General features: G+C 37.7%; 1 protein-coding gene across 2 annotated transcripts in view; it reads right to left on the bottom strand.

The window, feature by feature from the left end:
- The window catches only part of MOXD1 (monooxygenase DBH like 1), a 50,540-nt gene that overhangs the window by 10,805 nt on the left and 16,822 nt on the right, over positions 1-22,913 (bottom strand). For both annotated transcript variants that reach the window (XM_027746657.2, XM_027746655.2), the window contains exons 5-8: positions 7,816-7,995; positions 5,457-5,559; positions 2,237-2,403; positions 639-830 (exon numbers count right to left, since the gene is read on the bottom strand). In XM_027746657.2, the coding sequence (XP_027602458.1) occupies positions 639-830; positions 2,237-2,403; positions 5,457-5,559; positions 7,816-7,995 (642 nt within the window). The remainder of the gene's footprint in view (positions 1-638; positions 831-2,236; positions 2,404-5,456; positions 5,560-7,815; positions 7,996-22,913) is intronic.

Genomic DNA, 22,913 nt, shown 5'->3' with positions numbered 1-22,913 from the left:
TGGAAATTTTCTATAAGTTATGTTACACTATTTTCACAAGCATAATAGATAGAGTTGTATGATTTCTTTTTCAAAAGGGTTGTGTTTACAAGTGAAACCTTCTGTGGAAGATAAGCATGGAGCTTTCCTTCCAACAACAACAAAAAATGTGAAGCAAACAGAAGATATGGCTGATTTGTAGACATATTTGCAAGGCTGGACATTTGCTGTGTGAAAAAATTGACAATGTGCTACTTGGTTCCAATAGCTCTCTAAAGCCATGCATTGACATTTCCATTATTCGTCTTGCTGGATGCACAAAGATGGCACAGCCAGGTACATGTGGGATTTGCTAATCTGCTTTGTTCAAACATTTGTGATAGTAAAGTTCAAATCAAGTAATTGTGGATATCAAACATACTCAAAGAATAGCTTGAATTGATGGACCAAGCCAGTTCTGTGGTGAATTGTGTGGACACTCCTGAGATAACGAAATTTTAATGCATTAGTCTGCGATAAGTGGAAAAACTAACAAAACATTCAAAAATTCTATGATGCAATGGTAAGAAATTTCATAGCAAAATTAATCCTACATGTGAGAAAATGTTAGGCACATGATCTCTTAAAGAGTTTAAGGGAAAGAATGAAGTGTGTCATACCGGCAAGATGGTTCTTTCTTCTTTCAGATACTGAAACTCCTGGAAGTTGAAGTCAAACTCATCATCATAAGCAAGCAGCTTCTGCTCCTCGCCATTATGGAAGTGGCGCATCCTGATAGCTCTGCCAGCAAGATGTGCGTGAAGAAGGACCGCAAACACTTGAATCCCAGTAGGTCTCTCAGCACCTAGAGCCTGGCCAAGGGAAATCACTATTAGTGTGTCCAAATGCAAGGTAATGTCATGTAATGTAATGTACAGAGTGAAAATATATCAATTAATGCATTTTGCATTCACGCAGTTTACTGCAAAATGTAGTCTAGACTGAAACCAAACCTGTATGTGAAATTAAGGTTGTATACACACACAAAAAAAGGCTAGATTTTTTCTGTAATTATTTTTTACAAAAAACCCATGGTTTTACTCTTAGTACATACATTTTTTAATGAAAATCACCTAGACTGCAAATAATTCTTAACAGTTTAAGACTTCCAAGGGAATCATACTATAAAACCTGCACATTATTTTAGTGATAATGGTTGATACTGGAGAATGTGGATTTTTATTGTGAAAAACAATTTCTATGTAGTTATGAATGACGTTGCCATCAACACCGTGCCAAGAGATGCACTTAAAATTGAGAGGCTGTAATTATAATATGCTCTATTTCCCATCTTCAAGTGAACTGGTAGTGAAATACTGTAAGTTCACATCTGAAATTTTTTCCAGGTCAAGAACATTTGAAAATTAACTTTTCCAAATTGATGCAAATCTGATCTCACTCCCATTTAGATCTACTGATCTAAACTTCCAGTATGCTCAACTTTGGTTCTTGTTCAGAGCTTAAGGTAGAAATAATCTCTTATCGCAGTACCTTTCAAGAACAGCCCTAGGGTCAGAAACCTCATGAAATAGATTACTCAAGTGTTTTAAGGCTGAAAAATGCTAGGAGAATATGCAATATTTAACACCTCCAAGAAGAAATCTAAATTCTGTATCTAATTTGGCCTTCATAGTAAACTAAGTTCTTGATTCAACCTTTCCTTATAAAGGACAAAGTATATGAGAATCAACCATGATACATTAATCACAGATCTTGGACAATGCTTCCATTACCTGTAGAGATATTTAAGTTATCTTAATGAAACCAAGTATTTAATAAATGCATAATTGTACTTTGGGCCATACAACAAAACCTGGTCAGGTCTTTATTTTCTGTGGTTGGTCTAAGAATACCTTTCAGGCTTTACCTCATCATTAGGAGCCTTTTGCACATGCACAGGTCTGAATTAGTCTCAACATTTTTTCTGGGCTAGCTATTCCAAGTTATTAATAGCTTTGCCATGGAAAGCAGTGTATGCTTATATATTCAACACAAAATTAAAACATTGCAAGCACTGTGTCATCCAGTATTACTCATGTAAGTAAAGCAGCCTGAACACCGAGCAGTCTTAAGACCCATTTCAAAAAGACTCAGCATTTTGGAGGGCAACATGTAGTACCAGACACCTTTGCTCACATCAATCTTCCCAAGAAGTTAAAGTGACTCTCTAAAACTATTTCTATGAATGAAAACCAATGGATTTAGGCAAGGGTCGTACCTCTTCCAGACATTCCAGTGTGCAGTGACCCTCTGACACAAATTCGGGCATGCCTGGTGGGATATTGTGGAAGAGGCTGACCCAAAGACCAGCTTCAATAACTCCAGCATCATATTTCCTTAAAACTGGAGTATAAATTAGCCTCAGACCAGAGTTATCTATCAAGCCTGCAACAAAAGAACACAGTGAGCCATGGCTATAAATCTGTATTTCAAACACAAAAAAACCAAAACCAAATTGTTTCACATTTTTCATGCTATTTCCTAAAAAATCGAGAAATCAACCTCAATAACCTGGAAATGAGTTCAAACTGTATTCAGGAAGTAATAAATAGGGGCAGTCCACAGGACAGTTTTTAAGCACAGTATCTTGTTCTCTTTGGTGTTTAGATGTGAAGGAAAAATATGTACTCTCTGTAGCCCTCCTGTCCCTTCCACTGAGATATTCAACACGGATTTCAGGGAAAAGAAGATAAATCACAGGCAGAAGAAACAATACAAGGAAATAATAAGACCTCAAAAGGTTCCGTGTATGATTTTCATACTAAATATTTAAAGCAAAGCTTAAAACTTTTGTGTTTTATTTTCTTAAAAATTATCTTCTGCTTATGAATTTTATCTATTTCTTTGCCTGGAGTCCTAGCATTAATTATACTTTTCCTTTGCTTAGGATTGGCTGTTACATTACAGCATACCTCAAATGACAAAATATACCCGTTTTACAATCTCTCAAATTAAGAGAGCATCAACTAAACATGAACATTTGCTTACTAAATCCCAAACCTGTACATAACACCAGTACCTTGAGTGAGGCAGACAAGAGAATTACAGGGTATTTTAATGCTGCACTGTCTCAAGAACTTCTCTTGATTTCAAAAATTAGTTTAAAGAACCAAAGCCTGCTGTGAAGAGGATGAGTTTTTAACAGTCAAAAAGATATAATCTATTTTGTTCACCTACATATGTTTAGCCATATGTTTGTTTGTGTAACTATTAATAATTATGTTACCTTCATCATCTAAATGCTTATAATTATTAGTCATTCATATTAATCGAGATACACACAAAAAAGATTAATTTGTATTTGCACAACTGCTACATTCTGGTAGTTCACTTTTTCTTTGTATTTATGAATAATCGCTGAAATAATTTCAAATTTGAAAATTAAAAATGCAAAAGGGTATCGAGTATCTCAGACAAGGTAAGAGGCTTCCTAGTGACCTATATTAGTCTTCTAAAAAACAGACATAGCAGTGCCTGAAGCCAAATTTTACACCAATATGATATTACAGTCTATTTTAAGACAAGCAAATAGCAGAGGGACACAGTAGAGACTGTTACCCAGTCACTAAAATATCTAAGATGGAGTACAATATATAATTATTAAGGAACAAAGAATATGAACTATGCATAGCCAATTAAAAATGGTAATCAACCATTCTGCAATATATGAATCATGACATTTATGGTGATATATCCTATCCCACAACATCACAACTTTAGTATCTGGGAATCCAAACTCACTCCCTTCCTGGAGCTATTCATAAAATCTCATCAACTTGGATTTTTCCTTTGTGGAATTTCCCCCTCAAACTGGTTGCTAACATCTAAATGTCAGACACTTTTATGGTCTGTCAGAGTTTCTGATAAACAATCTGAAAAGAGGCCATCTTTCAAATGAAAAGTGAAATTAAGGACTACAAAATCAGAATCATCCACATTAAATTAAAAATGTTTGAACTGCTCCTGACTGGGAGCCAACAGTGACTGCCACTCTGAGTCTATCAGGAAAACGTTACCCCAGGTCACAAAGTGAGGGAAACAGTGCAGCCTTTCACCATGACACCCAGGCTGGGGAAACACAGATGACAGAATACAAAACTGAAGGTCACCCAGTGGCGAGTTTGGTGTTGTGTCAGGAGAATTCTTTTGTCCCCATGTGAAGCAGATAGAGCACTCAGGTGTACGCTCTCACAGTCCTGGCACAACTTCATACTGTGTATTTTGCCAGGGAGGAGGAGATGCAGGACCTGGATTACAGGCACCCTTCCCTGCCTACACTGTCTGAATTTTTCCAGGTCTTCAGTGAGATCCTGTGTTCACCCAGGAGTGTCCCTGCAATTGTCCACATTGCTTGAAAAGGAAACAAAACATTATTGATTTCCAGCTTTTGTATGTGCCACCTGAACTAAACCAATGCTGTCATACAGCACAGTCAATTAAAACAAAATGATAAATTTAGGGACACAACCAAATCAGACACAGTTTTTCCGCATGCGACTTCTGAGGCTTGCAGGTAACATTTGATGGAAAAGCATACAATATCAAGGATGCAAACAAAGTTCATTGTATCCCATGCAAATGTGTATGCTAAAAGGACAGAGTCTGCCACTAAATAAATAAAAAAAAAGATAGTTAATTTAGAACAACATGAAGGGGGGAAATGACAGTAAGACAGAACACCATAACCCACATAGTGGATTTTATTTTAAAACACGGGGGTGTAAAGAAAGGCCAGTACACTATGCTGTATTGGATTTTACTCAGTTCATGTATAAAAATCACCAGAATATTCTCAGGTACAGTAGCTAACAAACTTCTGCTTCAGAACAAAAAATATCTTTCCCAAAGACAGCTTCAAAGTTCCCCTGATTTTCTAAAGTTTATTGTTTTCTTCCTTTTACTTCTTCTAAATAAAATTTACTTTCGGGAGGAACATTTAAAAAACACTGTTATAAATTTAAAGTTTATCTTATAAGACAAACTGCTTTTACCCACTGAATGGTCTAGCAATCTGAGTCTGTACTTCAACTTCAGAGACTGCCCACAGTTCAGGTAGATTTAAAAAAAAAAACAAACTATAAAAAATTAATAAAAGGATCATTCCCTGTGTTGCTGCCTCACAGTTTGAGTGTTACACTGTTTGTTTTCATTCTGATTGGATTTCCCAGCAAACGGAGAGAGAGATAATAAGAAGAATGTAGTGATAAAAGGAGATTTATTCACCTGGTCCCCAATTTCTTGTATACCTGAATCTCTCACTGACTTTGGCTTAAACTTTTGAGAGCAGTGAGAAAAACACTGTGAATCAGGGACTACCGATCAGAAAAAGTAAGCCGTGGTTTTGTATTTGCTCTGTTCGCCACGCAATGCAGTGATGAGCACTTGTGCCTAGCACATTTTCCAATGTTGCATGTTTTAAAGAGTGTGAGGCTACAAACCTTCTGTGTATGATGGATTGTCATAATGCACCTCCATAAGAACGAACAGAGGGTCAGATGCTGTGCCAATGGATAAGCCAACATGTGGAGGGTAGGTGAAGCCCTGGAAATCAATACACGCATACAGAGTTCAGGCATTTTTGCCACAGTTAAGAGTTAATTTCTCTTTATAAATACAGTGACTTCTTTTTGCAATGATGTGATCATATTAATGATAAAATTTACAAAGGTAACTTCTTTTACAGCTTTGTGAACATGACAATTTGATATAATATAGTTATTATATGCTCAGTAAACTAAATAATTCTATCAGAGTAAAATAGTAGATCCCATGATAGCTAGAGGACAAAGTTCTGAGCAAACAAGTCTGACCTCACTGTTTGAGTAGGAGACTGGACTAGAGACTTCCTGAGGTGCCTTCCAATCTGCATTATCCTGTGATCTTATGATTATTTATTCTGTATTTGTTGTTTGAGAAGAAAAGGAAAATTTCATTTTAAATGTATAAACATTGCATCATCAAACACTTAGCCTGACAATAAAACCCTTATGAAAAACTGAATCAACATTTTAAATGTTCCCAGTTTCTACAAGCAGCAATTTCCAGGGAACACTGAGGTTGCATGTAATTAACTTGTTTTTCCTGAACAAATCACTGTATTCTAAGTAAAATTATTTGAACAATAAAGATGATCTTCATGGCTGCATTTACATTAGCAAGTCAATATTGCAAAAGAAGTAGTTTCTGTACCTTGCAACAGCTTGTGCTGGACCCACTGCCCCCAAATGATGCTCCTTTGGACAAGCTCTGGTCAGCCCCCATGCACTGAACCTCATTTATTGCTAGAAGGTGCTGGGTTCACCCCTGCACATTCAGTTTAACTTCATTCCAAAGGGGATTGTGAAAATTCTCAAACCACTCATGATGATAAAAAGAGCTTCCTGAGTGGGAATAACTGGGAGATTTACTTCAGAAGCCCACTCCTGAATCAAACCAAAATGCCAGTATCTCCTAAATGAACTCATTTACCAAACTCACTGCAACAGGAATTAATCTGCAACATTTTATAGTATATAGCTAATATTTTAATATGCAATTTGAGATTCTAACTTTCTGAAATGTGCCATTTGAGATTCCAACTTTCTGATGCTTGATGGACATTAATGAATTAATTGTAATATATAGTAAAAAATATTATCACCTTCATTCAATGTAAGGGTAAACTGAAGTTAATGAAGTGGGTACTAGGTTAAACCTGAATGTACCCCAGATCTGTCAGATTCCTCTCTACCGATCTTTAACATCAGGATCATCCTTGCAAAAGCCTCCATAGTGCTTGTTAAATGATAACTTATTTATATGAGTTTTTAATTTCACTTAGATTAAGATACTCGAAAGTACAAAGACTAGGTCAGAGCATAGCTGGTGGCAAAAATGCTCAAAGCATATGTCAGGGATAATGCTCATAGTGGATTAAATTTCTTTTGATGAGTCCACGTAACAGCTCTGGCTTCCTCGCACTGCAGCACTCGCAGATAGTTTTGGACTGCAGGCTGGCAAATGAAGGCTTCAGAAACTATCATCACCCCAGTGCCTCTCTGTGCCTACACCATCATTTGTGTGGGCACACAGTGAATCACGGGGGTAAAGGGGTGGAATTCTTTTGGCAGTAATGGTGCATTATGTCAGCTGAAAGCATTAACTGGAGCCTAAATTGACATATGAAATAAGCTGAAAACACAGCCTGGGGTGAACATGGCAATCAGAGCCTGTATTTTCTGTAGATATGCCCCCTCTGTCGTGAGCAAAGTGGTCCTTGTGCTGGCTCAGCACTGACACAGGGTCTCTCCTACACTGAAATGATGTCTTCTGGGGCTGCGTAGGAAACTTCAGAATGATATGCCTGAATGGAGCAACAATGAAACCAGGCCCTGGTGAGGCACATAACTAATTAAATCTATTTGGAAAGTCCTGTGTCTGTGTCTTTTACAAAGTCACCTACAGACACTGCTTTCCTTTCTGTTATTCTCCACAGGTCATTGCTGGAGGCAGTGTATTTTCATACCTGATAGGACAAGCTGATACAGTGATAGATTTCCATGCTCCAAAGCTCCCCTATGGCATCTATACTATTTTTGTTACTTTTGGCTTGTCACTCAGGATCACCATTGCATTGCATACTTAAAAGGCCAATAAGAGGTTGAGGACTTACTGATGAGGCATTTAGGGATTGTGATTGTGTATCCTTAAAAACAGACAGATTAAGTAATCTCTAATATACTAGGAAGAAACTTCATTATGATACACCCCCTTGTAAAGTCCCATTGATGAACCATGCTAGACAGACATTCATCTTACCTCTCCTCCAATGGCCCAGGCAAAAATTACCGTCTCACATGTGAGAAAAGAGTCTGGCATGTTGGGGTGGTAACATTCATGCCCATAGTCCAGCACACTGTCATTCAAATTGCTGCTGCACTGGTAAAGCAGGATATGGTGTACCAGATTCTCATGGCCTTTCTGGATCAATGGCTCAACCTGTCAAGGTTAAAATGAAAAGGAAAAGAAAAAAAGAAAACATATCTCAATGTGACTATTTTAATGCAGGTATGAAGACAGATATAAAAATTATGTAATACATTTATTTTAAAAGACTTGATGTTATATTGTAGTTATGTTGAGATGTACTTTCAGCACTCTGCAAACTCAAGAAATGAAGTTGCCAAAAATTTCATTTTGCCCAAGTGCATTAGTGGGGAACAGAAATAAATTCTACATCTTGACAAAACCTCTGTTACCACCTTTCTTGTTCTCTCTTCTCTCATCCCAGTCTTGCACTGTCACTTGTCTTTCTCCCTGCCCAATCTTGTTTAGCAACATTCCAGCATGAGGGGGATATAAACCAGCTAAAAGTCTGAACCAGTTTGGTGTCTGAACGAGTCAGAGCTTTTCACCCCTGTTTCTGCCTCTTTTGTAGTATTTCAAATTACAGCTGCCCTTAGATTCTGTGTATCTAGGGTGAGCCTAGAGGTATACCCCACATTCTTCAGCAGCTCAAAATGGACTTTACAATTTTTTTGACATCTACGAGAAATCAGAATTATTTTAAAATCTGCTCAGTTGTAAAGACTTTATTAACATGAAGTCATTCTTGAGAGGTTGGGTGTTTCAGCCTGTTTACAGCAGTGATGAGCTGGAGGGCTCTCAGTGGTGCCCGAGTGCCCCCAGTACAATTAGATCACCAAACTTCAGGGTAGGTTGAAATTATTTAATTCCCGTATAAGTGTTCACTCTCTATTTGGATGGATGATGTTAAATCATCTCTGTCAGAGATGATGTCCCTGGGGCAAACATGAATACTTTTGAAAAAAATTATTTTGCTTTTCAGAAAGATCATATTCCACAAAATATCAGCATATAGAGGACAGTATTAAAATGAAAGGATTTTTTCCCTTGCCTTTGCTTTCAAAGTTTTCATCACATTCTATCATATCTACCTTCAAACTGAATAAAATAAAGATTAATATTTTTACAAGAAAAGTCAAGCTTTGGCAATGCAACTCTTAAGACACAGGGTGCCATGCAGTATTGCCTCAATATCACTGAACCAATGAATCACTGAATAGTTGCGGTAGGAAGGGACCTTTGGAGGTCATCTAGTCCAACGCCCTGCCAAGGCAGGGTCACCTAGAGCATCAGGAGAGAGAAGGTTATTTTAAACAGGAAAAGAATGTATATACATCGTAAATTTACATCCATTTTATTTTGTAAGCACATTCATGTGCTACCAGAGGACCAGAACACAGTAAGCAGGAACAGTTTATTACATTATTAAAATATTGTCAACACAATTTATCTCTCTGCATTTCATTCAAAAAACTAAATCAATTGCAAAAGAGGAAGGGCGATAAGAAGCAGCCAGAGCCTGTGTGTATCAAGACCAACCTTGTAGGTATGAATCCACAAAGTACCGAGTCCAAATGATGCTGAGTACCTGCATGTCCATCCAAGAAGTGCACAACCACTTCACTGGGCTTAGAAATTAATGGAAGGATGCCAATTTAATTGGATGCCCCACAGTTTTGTTCGGGAGGCAAGATTGAAATACTTCATAGGAGATCATCTGAACTGTTCATTGTTCTCAGTAATCCTCCCATCATCATGCATTACTGTACTGCACTATGGAAGTAAAAGGTATTTTTGAAGGAGATAAGAGTCAGTTTTCCCATTAAATAAGAATTCAATCCCAAATATATCAGACTGAATGACAAAGATTCAGAAATTCATTTCAGCTTGATGTTGCTTCTTCCCTCTGCCCCATAATATACCTGCATATTTATCCAAATACTACAGAAGAAAAATGCCCTTGTAACATGGCAGCTTATACATTAAATAGCAGGATATATGTCAAGAATTCTGAAGTTCCACATAATGTATAGGTTAGTAAAAGAAATGGTCATGGGAATATTATCCCTATATCTACCAAGAAAAAGGAGTACTTTTGTCCCAACATGTGACAGTTCTGCCTGCTGCTACAAGATCCCACTGCATGCTGTGCTTACAATCACTACTTCAAAACCAGCTTCCTCTCAAAACAATGGGATATCACCAAAATTAGAAACTCACATCCTGTCATCATTTTTTAGTGTCAGTTACCTAAATAATAACAGCACTTCAAAAAACAGTTTTGTTCAGCTTTCTTAAGTGAGGAAAAGAAAAAGGAAACTAAAAGAATAAATCCTTAAACATACTTCTATTGCATCTTGTAGGATAACTTATATTGTTCAGATGCAGAAATAAGTCATGAAGAGCAGCAGTGAAGTTATGCTTTTTACACGTTTTTATTACAACTCGGTTGAAGAGGTCTTTCTCTTTCTGTTTTTAAACAAGTTTTTAAAAAGAAAATATTAGGAGTGGTCAAAATTCTATTAAAAAACATCTTCGGAAAATCTCATTAATCATGAATTATTCAGAAATGTATGGAGATATTTTAATGGTCAGCTTCCTAAGGCTCACATCATTATTTCTCATTGAAATGAGAGAAGAAAGAGGACCAGACCTCTTAGGTATGTTGAGCTCCCCTTCTCTGATCCGATGAATAGCTAACTGTATTTATTTACTAGAATAACTTCAGCAGAGAAAAAACCTAAAAACTATGATTTCATACTCTATTGTAGTGATTAACTGGAGTAGGGATTTAAATGTGCCATTCTACATCCCAGGTGAGTGCTGCCTCTCTACACAGCTATTTGTTATTTTGGCTCATAGAATAAGTTGGTTATTTAGGCTGCCTCACACTTCCTCTCTCACTTTCCACAAAGAGCATCTGTACAGATTACTTTGCTCCAAGCTGAAAAGAAATTCCAAAATGTCATTTTTTTCTCAAATAAACAAAATTCTTGTCCTCTGGCCAGCCTTACAAATAATGATGAACAACAATGACGTTTGTCAAATTGGGGGCCAAATTCAGAAAATCACTTGTGTTTAGAACTGCACATAAGTAGTCCCAGGTGTAACATCAGTTGTTAAAGCAGGTATCTACAATTAAATATCTAGATCAGGGTGGCCTGATTTCCAGAGCACTTGCAGCCTCAGTGAATGACAACACAATTTGCAGTTACAATTTGTGCAACTTTTAGAATACTTGCGAAAAGATAATAATTTGATATGGCACATTAGGGCAAAGGAGTGAAATACAGAAAAATAGTGATAAAAATAGGTATGGTACATAATAGTCATTAAACTCTGCAGATTTAAGTGAACAGTTAATTTTTATTTGGATTTTACTTACACATAGCCTTGTTTGCTCTGCTCTCTTACAGCAAGGGACTCTCAAATGACATTTTCAGCCAAGTAATTAGATAATCAGTGATTGAGTAGTTTAGATGGTTGCAGTGAAAATGGGAATCCACTTTTCATTTTCAGTAACTATGAAGAAACCTGACTTTGAGATGTAGTTCCTTCTCTTGTCCTTGTGAATTCCTATCCACCTCTTGTTAGCCAAGGCAGCCAAGAAAAAAGCTGACAGGAGACTAAAAAGGAATATGCATGGAACTACCTATTTTCCCCATTTTACCTCATTCTTTGAGGCTCCTCTGTGGTGTTTTCCCTGTTGCTGACATGCAAGGAAGACCCAGCTGTCAGGGTTCATCTCTTTGCCATGTTGTGAATAAGCCTGCAGAGATACTGCACCAACGGGCACCTCGGTGACTTCTTCCCCTGCAGGCAAAGTGCATTTTCTGCTTGACATTTCCTAACTGCCAGAGGCATGGAGAACAAAAGCCCCATATTCATGCTACATTAAAATGCCCAACATGTTTGGGATTGCAAAACATAAGTGCATGCAACAAGACACAATCTCTCCTGTTTTTCATGAAACCTGCGGTAAGAAGCTCATGGTTTATTATTCATGATGACTTGCTTTCTGCATCTTCCTCTATCTTTTTTTGAAAGCTTGGGAAAAAGGTCTTTCTATCTGAGCACACTCACATATATGAACCTATCCGACTCCCACTAACAGAGGCGAAACATAATAGAGGTACTATAATCCTGCACCACTCCAAATCAGAGCTTTCAAAGGAGGTATTTAAAATACACAATATTCAAATATAAATGAAGACACTACCTTCTACAACCAAAAGTAGAGGTTTCAGTTATGGTGCTTAGTTGACATGACCTGTGCTCATCGGACAGGTTGAGAAGTTTTACAGAGCTCCTTTCATGGTACTGAATCTCTAAACACTTCTGAAAACACTGACTTTCAAAAACTATAAATTAAAACATTTTCAAGTCATTATAATGTTAAACCAGATAAGATGTGTGCTGTCTACCTGTTATTTTAACAGAAGCCCTATTCTAGTCAACAGGCTGACATCACATGAACAAAGAGAACGTTTATATCTTCCAGGGCCAAGTTACTCATCTTCAATTTTTCTTCCTCTTTTCTCTATTTCATAGAATCAATCACAGAATCACAGAATCAACCAGTTTGGAAAAGATCTCCAAGATCATCAAGTCCAACCCTTGATCCAACACCACCATGGTTACTATTATTCCTTATCTATTATCTCTTTTGTCCTATTATCCCTTTACCTATTGCACAAACTGAACCTGTCGTATGTTGTTTCCGGTTTTTTTTCCTTAAAAAAAAAAATCAAAATTTTAATATAACAGTGGCTTGCATCTCAAGCAGGGTCAAGATACTAATGTGTTATGTATTAAACAGGATGAAAATTAAAAGACCTCAAGTGGTCCAAGAAGTTAGATTTTCTAAAAGGAAAAAAATATCTCCAGAAACCTGGAAGTCTTTCTTGCTTATTCCTTGTTTTCTCCTTTTTTATTTGCTCTGTTTTCTCTGATGTTAACAGCTGTGGTTTGTTCTTCATACCTGTTTGTGCAGACGATGAAAGTTAGCAAAATATATCCATAGTTTCACCGTAGTATCCCTATTTAGAAAATATAGCCCACTGAATGTCAGAAAAAAACCCCACCTGAATTTATTTTTAGATATGAAAATGACAACAGGTTTTTGATCTTTTTGAGGTGATGATTCTACACTGAAATGTCAATGAAAAGCATGATTTTTTTTTCTGGTTCAAAAATGTAGCTTCAACTTAATCTTATATTTTAAAGACATGATGGGATTGCATAGTGCCATATAAATGACTCTGAATAAGGTCACAGCCTTACATCACACCTCATGTAAGTAGTCAGTGGTGACACAGGGAAGAAAATGCAATTAGTTTGTCTCAAAATGGACACTAAAAATTTGACAGATTTTTGTCCTGCTACTGTTGCATCTAGAAGAGTTTCTAGCCTGTGGTTGGTTCATTTATGTGTATGAGCTTTCCATGTCTCTGATTAACTCAGATCAAAAAGTGATGGCTGTGAAACTGAATACTGGCTGAGTTTAGTTGAGAGAATTTTTGCAGCAGAAAACTAAGTTATAGGCTTTCTATACTCCTCCTCAGGAAGAACTAGTATATTCTTACTGATTACTTTGGTCATTGTACTGCTGTAAATTTGTACCATGTACATGTATTGAAAAATTATCTGACTTGGAAAATTTCTTCAAAGGTTGACACAATTTCTTCTTATTAGGATTCATCAAGATTTTTTCGGATTTTTTTTTCAGAAGTGTAATTGTGAAATGATCAAATATTTATCTAAAACATCTCTTTTAAGGTTTTAGATTTCTCTTCAGAAAAGCAAATACTTAGTTGGCTTTATAAAGTTGGGTCTTTTTCAGCAAAAAAACCCTCCATGTATTCCAGAAAAAAAACCCTCAGTAATATGGTTTTATTTTCTTATAAATTTTCTGAAAGAAAACCACCAGCCATTTGCTGCCTAACACTTGCACACAACCCAGAAATGTGCTGAGCAAAAACTCAAGAGCTGGAAACATGCCTCTCAGCTGGGGTAGATGTTTAAGTCCATGACTCCAGGGCAGAACAGGGTTTTAACCCTAACAACACAACAACTAGCTCATGTCAGTAGAAAATCCTGTCTATGCCAGTGTCACATCTGGGACACTAATCTGCTGGAGACTTTCAGCCCAGAGTTAAGGCATTCCAGGGTCAGCAGAGACCACCCTCCCCATGCCTCCATCCTACCCTGTCTGTCAGAAAGCATTAAATAATTACCACAGAATAGACAGAGCTGAAGGAGACAGTTCCAATGCTCAACTGGCTGCAGTCTAGCATGGACTAACTGCTGTAATGTTTCCTGAGATCAGCAGTATCATTTGCATGAACACAGCTAAGTGCCCGTTTCTGTTTTCCTCCCTGTACAATCCAGGTCTTAAATTCAGTCATCACTACTGACAAATCCCTTTAAATCCCTCTCTATTCCAAATGCTTCTGAGTTAAGTAAGTGGCCCTTGCTTAGAAAGGTGTATATTTTGTTGAGTTAGGAGGCAGAGTTAAGCCGCTGCTTCTTGTTGATTCATGGTCATCTGAGATGATATACAACTGATGTACATCAGGAAGCATCACTGATTGACGTGAATTGTCCTTCAAAGGTAAAAGTGTTCACTCGAATTTTTTTCATACATATTTTTCACATCCTCCAGCTGGAGGAAAATATAACCTGTGTAGTTAATGACAGCTCTTGATTTTTGTATTTTAAAAAAAGAGAGATGTAGATGAGAAAAAGGCGCAGGCAACAGCGATATCCCCAACGTTAATCTTATCATGTGATTACATAAGTTTTCCTTGGAGGATGGAAATTTTCCAGACCAAGACTTCCATGCAACTTAAGGTATTGAAATTTGTATGATTTGCATTTAATATATTTGGGTTGGGTTTTTTTCCAAAGTGAGATTCAAATACCAGACATAATCCTAAATTGAAATAACAGTGCTAACTTAATTGATTGATTGATTGGTTTATTTAAGCTATATTACCGGCATTTCTGTTCAACTGGTTTTGAGTACACTTTAAAACGCAGAACAAAAATCCTAACACCACTGTGGAGGAAAAGTCCTTACCACGTAAATAGAAAACTTTATTCAAAGCAGATATTTCCTGTTCTTGATCTAAAGAAAGAATTTTTTAACTCAGTAACTGCATTGTTCAATGAAGGCCCTTATTTAAGTTAAGTTTTATTAGTATATGGCATAAAGAAGTAATTAACATACCCCTGTTTAAAGCTGCAGAATATTTATTGGAAAAGAATACGTACTTTCAGGTAAAAGGTAATTGTTGATGTGCTGCTAGCTGAAAGAGGAGGCCATTTATCTAAATTTACACAGATCTGTCTATTCCCACATAGTATTTCTAATGATTACACTCTACATGCAGAATTTTGCAAGTCAGTGTGCAGAATACCTTAAATATTTTAATTAGGAAAGAGGAATAAAAAACCACAATAAACAATAATCCCAAACATTTAAAAATGAGAACTAGAGATGGGTTTGGGACTTCTTGTTCTCTCTGCCATGAAGTCCATTCTTAAGTTCTTATTCCTATTTAATCACCTGGAACTCTGCCACTCATAAGGAGTTACAGACTTTAAAGACATACAGTAATTTAGACTACATCCAAAAGAAGTATAGCTTAAAAAAATACCCATAAAACATTGTTTCTGCCTGACGTATGTCTGAAGATTTAAGATAACGCATTTAGTAACAGTTAAAAAGTATAACCCTGAGGAACAATCTCATAAAAAGCTCAAGTCAAGAAAAAACATGTTTCATTTAATTACACTTCCTGGCAATACACTCATTGCACTCCTAAGCAGCAGCAGCAGCACTGGCAGAGTGGTTGCGGTATTCAGTATGACCATAGTCTCTCAGCACAGTTGACGCACTCCAAGAGTCAATTAATTGTCAATTAATCATCAGCATCATTACTTCCCTGTGAAAACAATATCATAATAAAGTAATATGAAACCAAATATGTTTCAGATCTAAAGCCAAAACGGGTACTCTATAATGAGTTTATATATATTTAAGAGGAACATACAATTTGAATAGTATAAATAATAAAGTCAGTGAAGGTACTCCCTTTGTGAAATCCTGAAATCACCATTCATGCACAGCAATGTCTACCTATTTTTTGAGATAACAATGGCGAAGGTTTTAATTCTATTGTACAACTGCAAAACATTCTCATTCAATCACGTAGTTAAATAACATTGCACTTTTTCTCCTCCTGCTTGGGAGTGAACGCACAGCTTTGCCCAAAGACAGAGCATGGGAGAATTTACAACCTGTCCCTTTTTTGTTTTACACACACAGAAGTATTCTATTAGGAAACAAATTTTCTGAGAAGGACATGCTGACTTCTGTGAAGGACGACCAAAAGTGAACAAATGTGAGAAAGACCTTAAGCATTTGAATACTGAGCCTCTAGAAGAGTCACCAACCTGCACACCCTGGCACCTATAGTTTGATGAAGGGAAAGCATGGGATTAAATAAGCACAGGGCTTATGATTTTGACATGACACAGCCTCCTGTGTCAGAAGAACAGCTCTAAGGAACCATTGCTCATAACCCTCTAAAAATGTATATTTGCAGGGTTAATATACAAACATAAGATGGCTTACAAAATAAGTGCAGTTAAGTAATGCTCATATTAACACTATTATTTCCAAATTTTCTCACCCAAAGTCAGGTCCTGGTACCCTTCTGTAGGATTTAACACACCTCAACACAAGCATGAAATCACACAACATGGGTTATTTTCAGATGACATGGTTCTTTTAAAGTCTATATTAAAATTATACCATAGCAATTCTCTAGAAACCAAATCTGTGATTGGCACTTCTCAAAACAGAAAGACACAGCTTCAGTTCTAGCAACTTAAGCCATAGCAATGAAAGTGAGGGGATTGAAAAAGGAGACTGAAGAGCATTAAATTGTAGTTTATAATAATTTGCTTAGATATTTAGTTCTTCTCAGGATTAGGTGTTTTGTGTTTGGGTGGATTTTTTGTGCATTTCAGTTAGATACAAGATGTAAATTATTTCCATGCAGGTATAACATCAGTCTTGGTGTAATGAGAAACTATTCACCATCTACCAGTGGTTCATTTGTCATGTGTATGGATTTTGATGTCATATATGTGTAGTGGGTTGACCCTGGCTGGATGCCAGGCACACACCAAAGCCGCTCAATCACTCCCCTCCACAAGTTGACAGGGGAGAGAAAATATAGCGACAACTCATGAGTTGAGATAAGGACCAGGAGAGATCACTCATTGAATACTATCATGGGCAAAACAGGCTCAACTTTGGGATGTTAATTGAATTTATTGCTGACAAAGTCAGTTCAAGATAATGAGAAGTAAAATAAATCTTAAAAACACCTTTCCCACATCCCTCCCTCCTTCCCAAGCTCTACCTCCTCCCTCTCACCAGTGGCACAGGGAGATGGGGAATGGGGGTTATGGTCAGTTCATCATGACTTGTTTCTGCCGCTGCTAAGGGAGAAGAGTCCTTCTTCTGCTCCACCATGGGGTCCCTCCCATGGGAGATAGTCCTCTGCCAAGTTGTCCAACAGGAGTCCATCCCACGGGCAACAGTTCTCTGTGAACTGCTGCAACCTGGGTCACTCTTCCACGGGGTGCAGTCCTTCAGGCATAGGCATCTCCAGTGTGAGTCTCCCACAGGGCCACAAGTCCTACCAGAAAAACCTGCTCCAGTGTGGGCTTCTCTCTCCATGGGTCTGCAGTTCCCTGCCAGGTGCCTGCTCCAGCACAGGTTTCCCATGGATCCACAGCCCTCTTTTGGGCATCCACCTGCTCTGGTGTGGGTCTCCTCCACAGGCTGCAGGTGGATCTCTGCATCCCCGTGGTCCTCCATAGGCTGCAGGGGCACAGCTACTTCACCATGGTCTTCACCACAGGCTGTAAGATAATCTCAGCTCCAGTGTCCAGAGTAACTCCTCCCCCTCCTTCTCCACTGACCTTTGTGTCTCCAGAGTTGTTCCTCACATATTCTCACTCGTCAATTCACTGGCCACAATTACTTCCATGCAATAACTTTTTTTTTCTCTTATTAAATATGTTATCACAGACGTGTTACCATCATTCCTGATTGGCTCAGTCTTAGTCAGCTGCAAGCCTGTCTTGAACCTGCCTGGCATTGGCTATGCTGGGCACAGAGGAAGTTTTTAGTAGCTTTTCACAGAACCCACCCCTGTAGCCACCCCGCTACCAAAACCTGGCTGTGCAAACCCAATGCAGTATGCTATGTGTGGACGCAGCACAGTAGCATTGTCTGCCCATTGTCTGTCTATTTTCCCACTGTTACTAAAAAGAAGTCAATGAATCTATGCTCTAGACATAGTTGTGACTACTGTGCACTGCAAGGGGAAGTAGAGATGGAGGGGGTATCATAATATCATATATAAGGCAATTATATCAGCCCTATAGAAAATTTCTGAAGATGCTGCTACTGTGTGATTTGTCTGAATTAGAAATTTGATCTTAAGAAGCAATGCCAAGATGCTAGTAGGACCAAGTTAGATTTGTTGTGTGATCCATCCACACAACCCCCATCAAGACAGATGTTACTACCTATGAGCCTGCTATTCTGATACTGGCACAAAATATGCTTCATAATTGCTGATCTTAGGCCCAATCCTACTCTAAAGTATTTTATGGCCTGCTGTGATAAGAAGCGTTGATTGTTTGGTTGCAGACAATTTCTAGATACGATTTTCTTATCTTTTCAGACAAGAAGTCACAGGCTTACAATAAAACAAATCTAAGGATGAGGAAGAAAAAATAAAGATGTAGCACAAGACAAAATGGGGTAATCATTAAGAATCCTCTCCTGAAGATCACACTACATATCATCTCAGAATTGGGAGGTGAAACTCAGACATCTTCACTAAAAGAGTTCATTTCTCTTTTCCATTCTCACATTTGATCACATCTTAAATTAAAGCTCCTGACATTAAACCCTGAATGTAATTAGAAATTACACACCTTCTGATTTTTATTTAACCAGAAAATCACATAGCACACGTATTTTCCAACCACATGCTGGCATAGTAAATACATTGCCTTTATGGATAGATGTTGTTTTTATTTAAAAAGCAAAAATTAAAAGAAAATGGGCTAAATTAACTAGATGTTCAACTTTGCTGATAACAAAAATGAGTAGGTTATTTTCGCATACCAAGTATGGAATAAATAATGCAGAAATAACTGTGTAACATAAGCATTCTTATCATTAACACATAAAAGTGAAATGAAAGACTACCACAAAATATGTTCTGTAAGAAATATTGTTTGGTGTGATAGTAAAATCTGTGGTCATGCGTAATTTAATCTTTGATCACAGAAAGCAATACTATCTCAAACAGTTTTACATATGAAATAATTTAGTAGAATATGAGAGAATAATGTATTTCTGTTATTTCCTGAGACAGTGCTTGGGAAACTTTTAATTTCCAGCCTGTTCGGTTACATGAATCTTTAGCACTGCTAAACCTAATGGGCCAATTCAGGCTTGCACTGAAGAGCCAGCCCTCCAGATCAAAGGGCAGATAGCTTACAAGCTTTGCGACCTAAGATGATTGTTTGGTTGCCAATCTAGTTTACCGAGGCTGCAATTGCTTTGTAGGGGAACGTGGAAAATATAGAACATTATATTATGTCAGGCTGCATAGTGCAATTTGCTAGAGTTATCACATTTAGCAAAATGTAAAAGTTCAAGCCCAAGAGAATAACAAGCAGTTACTGTCTGGTATCACTCAAGTTAAAGTCAGTGCCCTCATTTAGGTACGGCAAGATACAAGCTTGCCTTCTGGCTTCCAATCAATCAGTCTCTTAAACTGGAGTCCCTTTGTGTTTTCACACTGAGGTCTTTGGTATTACTAAAGCATTCCACTGTCAAAAAGCAAAGTTACCCTTGGCAACAAGTTTTTTGGAGTTTTTACTTCCTTATCAGAGTTTGCCCCGAAACAGAACAGGAAGATTAACTAGCAGCTGCTGGTGTGTTATAATACAGGCCTTTCTTTAATTGAAAAGAAGCTCCATCTTCTAAGGAGATCAGTAGTGGAAAGCTTTGGTGCTTATATAAAAATGTGCCCAATGTAATGCTTCTCAGCTAATGCTAAATAATTAAGTTTTTTTCTGATTATATGCTTAGCCTGTTTCACTAGTCACATTGTAAGTGCATTGTAAGGCACATTGTAGTGCCAAAAAAAAATCACATAGGGTTGTGGCTAAGAAAAGTCCATTTTTCCCAAAAGCAAATTTTTTTTAAAAAAGTATTATTTTGCAATATTTGCTTCTAACATAATCTCTTCTCTCCCTTGACCTTTCTGGTGGGATATGTCTTCCTGATTCATTCATCTAAGAGTTAGTTATCTAGCACAGACTGGTTGTCTGGGTTCTCTCATCCGTCAATGGAGAGAGAGAGAGATTGAACCATGCAGGGGGTGCTTGAGCTCGTACATTTCAGACACCTTCTCAGGATGATATACAGCTAGTTTTGTCACTATAAAGGTCAATTAAGCAGCTGACTCAGACCCTTGGATAAGTCAAGTCAGATAAGAGGAAGCACATCTCCATGGTTGAAAATAGACTGTCTTTAATATGTTTCCTGAGTATTCATGAGTTGTACTTAAGAGATAGTGAATTTTGACCACATAGCCTCATCCCTAGGATGGGGTTTATTCCCCATTTCAGCAGTGGTAAACCTGCTCATTCCATTTTCATAAGCTGGTTCAAATAATGCATATAGAAGGACTACTTTCTACAAGAATCCAAATGTTTAAGACCTTACAAAAAGCAACCCACCATCCTCCTTTCCGATGCCAAAGGTCCTCTAAAAGTGAACATCCCATTAAAAAAGCTCTCTTACAGAATCAGAAGTATTTTATGCTTGTGAGCACGGCCACATCACAGCCTTTTTGCTGGTATTTCTCTGACTATACTAGTTTTGGAAAAAAACTAGAAAGTTTGAGACTGAAAGAAAATGAGTAGTTCTTAGAAAAAGGACATGTAGATACAGCTAAGTGACCCTGCTATCCAATTATAGTTTTTATTTTACATAAATTATTTTTCCTACTCTTAAAGTGAAATTCAATATTTGACATATTTTTCACTACAGGATTATTACTAATGAAGCCTGGGGAACTACTTTTTCTAAGGAAAACACAGTGTATTTCAAAGGAATTAAGAAAACATGGAGGGAAAATTTACAATGTTGAAACTAGCACAGACTTGCTATGCACTGAAGCTGAAAAGCTTCTCACAAATTCATGATGGCATGTCTGGCATGTAGGATAAACATACTATTCCTTCACTAGTATATGCTGTAAATTTTCGGTTTACACACAGAATTAAATAATTTGTCAGGTGGAGTGGGAGACCACAGGTCTAGAGGATTCACAGAAAATCCAGAGACAATAGAGGAAACGCTATCTTAAAAGTTTCTTAATTGCAGTGGAAAAAATAATCAAGCACATGGGAGATCTGTGGTTAATGTGAAGCCAAAGTAATGAATCTTTAGCAGATGCAGTCATTTTAATAAGCAGTACAATTACATTAAGTAACAAAAGACACGGAGTATTGAAACCTAAGCTAAAGACGGTAATAAAGAAGAGCTGTATCTGTAGAAACATGAGTAGAAAAAGCAGTAAGAACAAGCTCTGAACATAAAGCAAAAACAGTATTTACTGGAAGACTGAGAAGCATTTCTCATGGATGTAAAACAAATTTTCTCTTTCTTGCTAATGGTAAATATCTGCATGATGCCACCTCACAATGAGCAAAAAATAAACTCAGCAAATAGACAGAAAAAAACCCAATTGTCAGCAAATAGACTTACAGTTTATCAAAATCGAAACAGATGTGTCAGCACACACATATCCACGCACACTGAAAATCATGAAAATCAGACATCCTAACAGTACAAACATGACAGGATTTTGGAAGTTTTCCAGTGTGCTGCCACTGAATAATTTTTTTTTTTTCACCTGAAAAAGTAATAAGAAAGTGACTTTAAAAACAGGTAATTTACAAGAGGGAGGGTGCTGCAGAGACTCCCCTTCTCAGGGTGTGCTCCCCAGGGTTAGCTGTCTCTGCCAGCCCCTCTCCCAACCCTGGCATTCAGTGTCTCTGCCTCTGTGGAATGTCCACACCCAAGGAGCTGTCCTCAGCATGGCATTTTCATGCAAAGGTGGGTGCATGGACATGCCTGTGTGTCTGCTCTACCAGTGGGTCTCTCTCTCTCTCCCTCTGACAGGTCCTGCTGGAGCAGAGGTCCTTCCCAAGGTGCAATCAGTGAAACCAGAGAACTTTCTTTTAGGGATGTGATTAAGAGGCACATTCAGGACCAGTCAGAATAATTATATTTACAGAGAACTGCAAAAGTCCTAGCAAGACATAGTCTTAAACCCATCTCTGGAAAGTCTGGGTCAAGAAATGGAATGCTTTTTTCTAAGAAAGCTACTTCTGAGAAGGCTCTTGGCTAATTTCGGTACGTGAGAAAAGTAAAAATCCCTTGGGTAGTAAGCCTGAGGCACATACCACAGCCTGAAGCTCAAAGCAGCACAACAGGCCAATGCACACATCGCTGCAGGAAGAGTTTGCAGGCAGGCAGCCACGTGTTCTCCCGTGTGAATAGCAACCAAGGTCCACCACTCCAGGACCACTGCAGAGCCATCCTGCAAATAGGTGTTTTGAAGAAAGATGGTTGCCTGCTATTACCTCCAACGAAGTCCTTTCATCCGTTTTGCATATTATTGTTTTCCAAATTTACCTATTTCCCTTGTAATTGGTTCTGCTATCAGAAAACACACGAGAGGGAAAATCTGTAGAAGTTTAACAAATTTTCAAACAGTCACAATTCAGCCGGGTAGGCAGCTTGAACTGAGGAGTGATGTACACCATTAGTCACAAAACCAGCTCGGTGCCTGGTTTTGGTTGTGATCTGGGTAATTATTATCACTGTTATGCCCAGCTATTGAGAAATTTCTTATTCTGTTTTATTTCTT

The sequence above is a fragment of the Pipra filicauda genome, unplaced genomic scaffold (genome assembly GCF_003945595.2).
Source record: "Pipra filicauda isolate LSUMZ 115617 unplaced genomic scaffold, ASM394559v2 scaffold23_size5868930_pilon, whole genome shotgun sequence".
In the NCBI taxonomy this organism is placed as follows: Eukaryota; Metazoa; Chordata; class Aves; order Passeriformes; family Pipridae; genus Pipra; species Pipra filicauda.
This window is presented reverse-complemented; position numbering and strand designations above follow the sequence as displayed.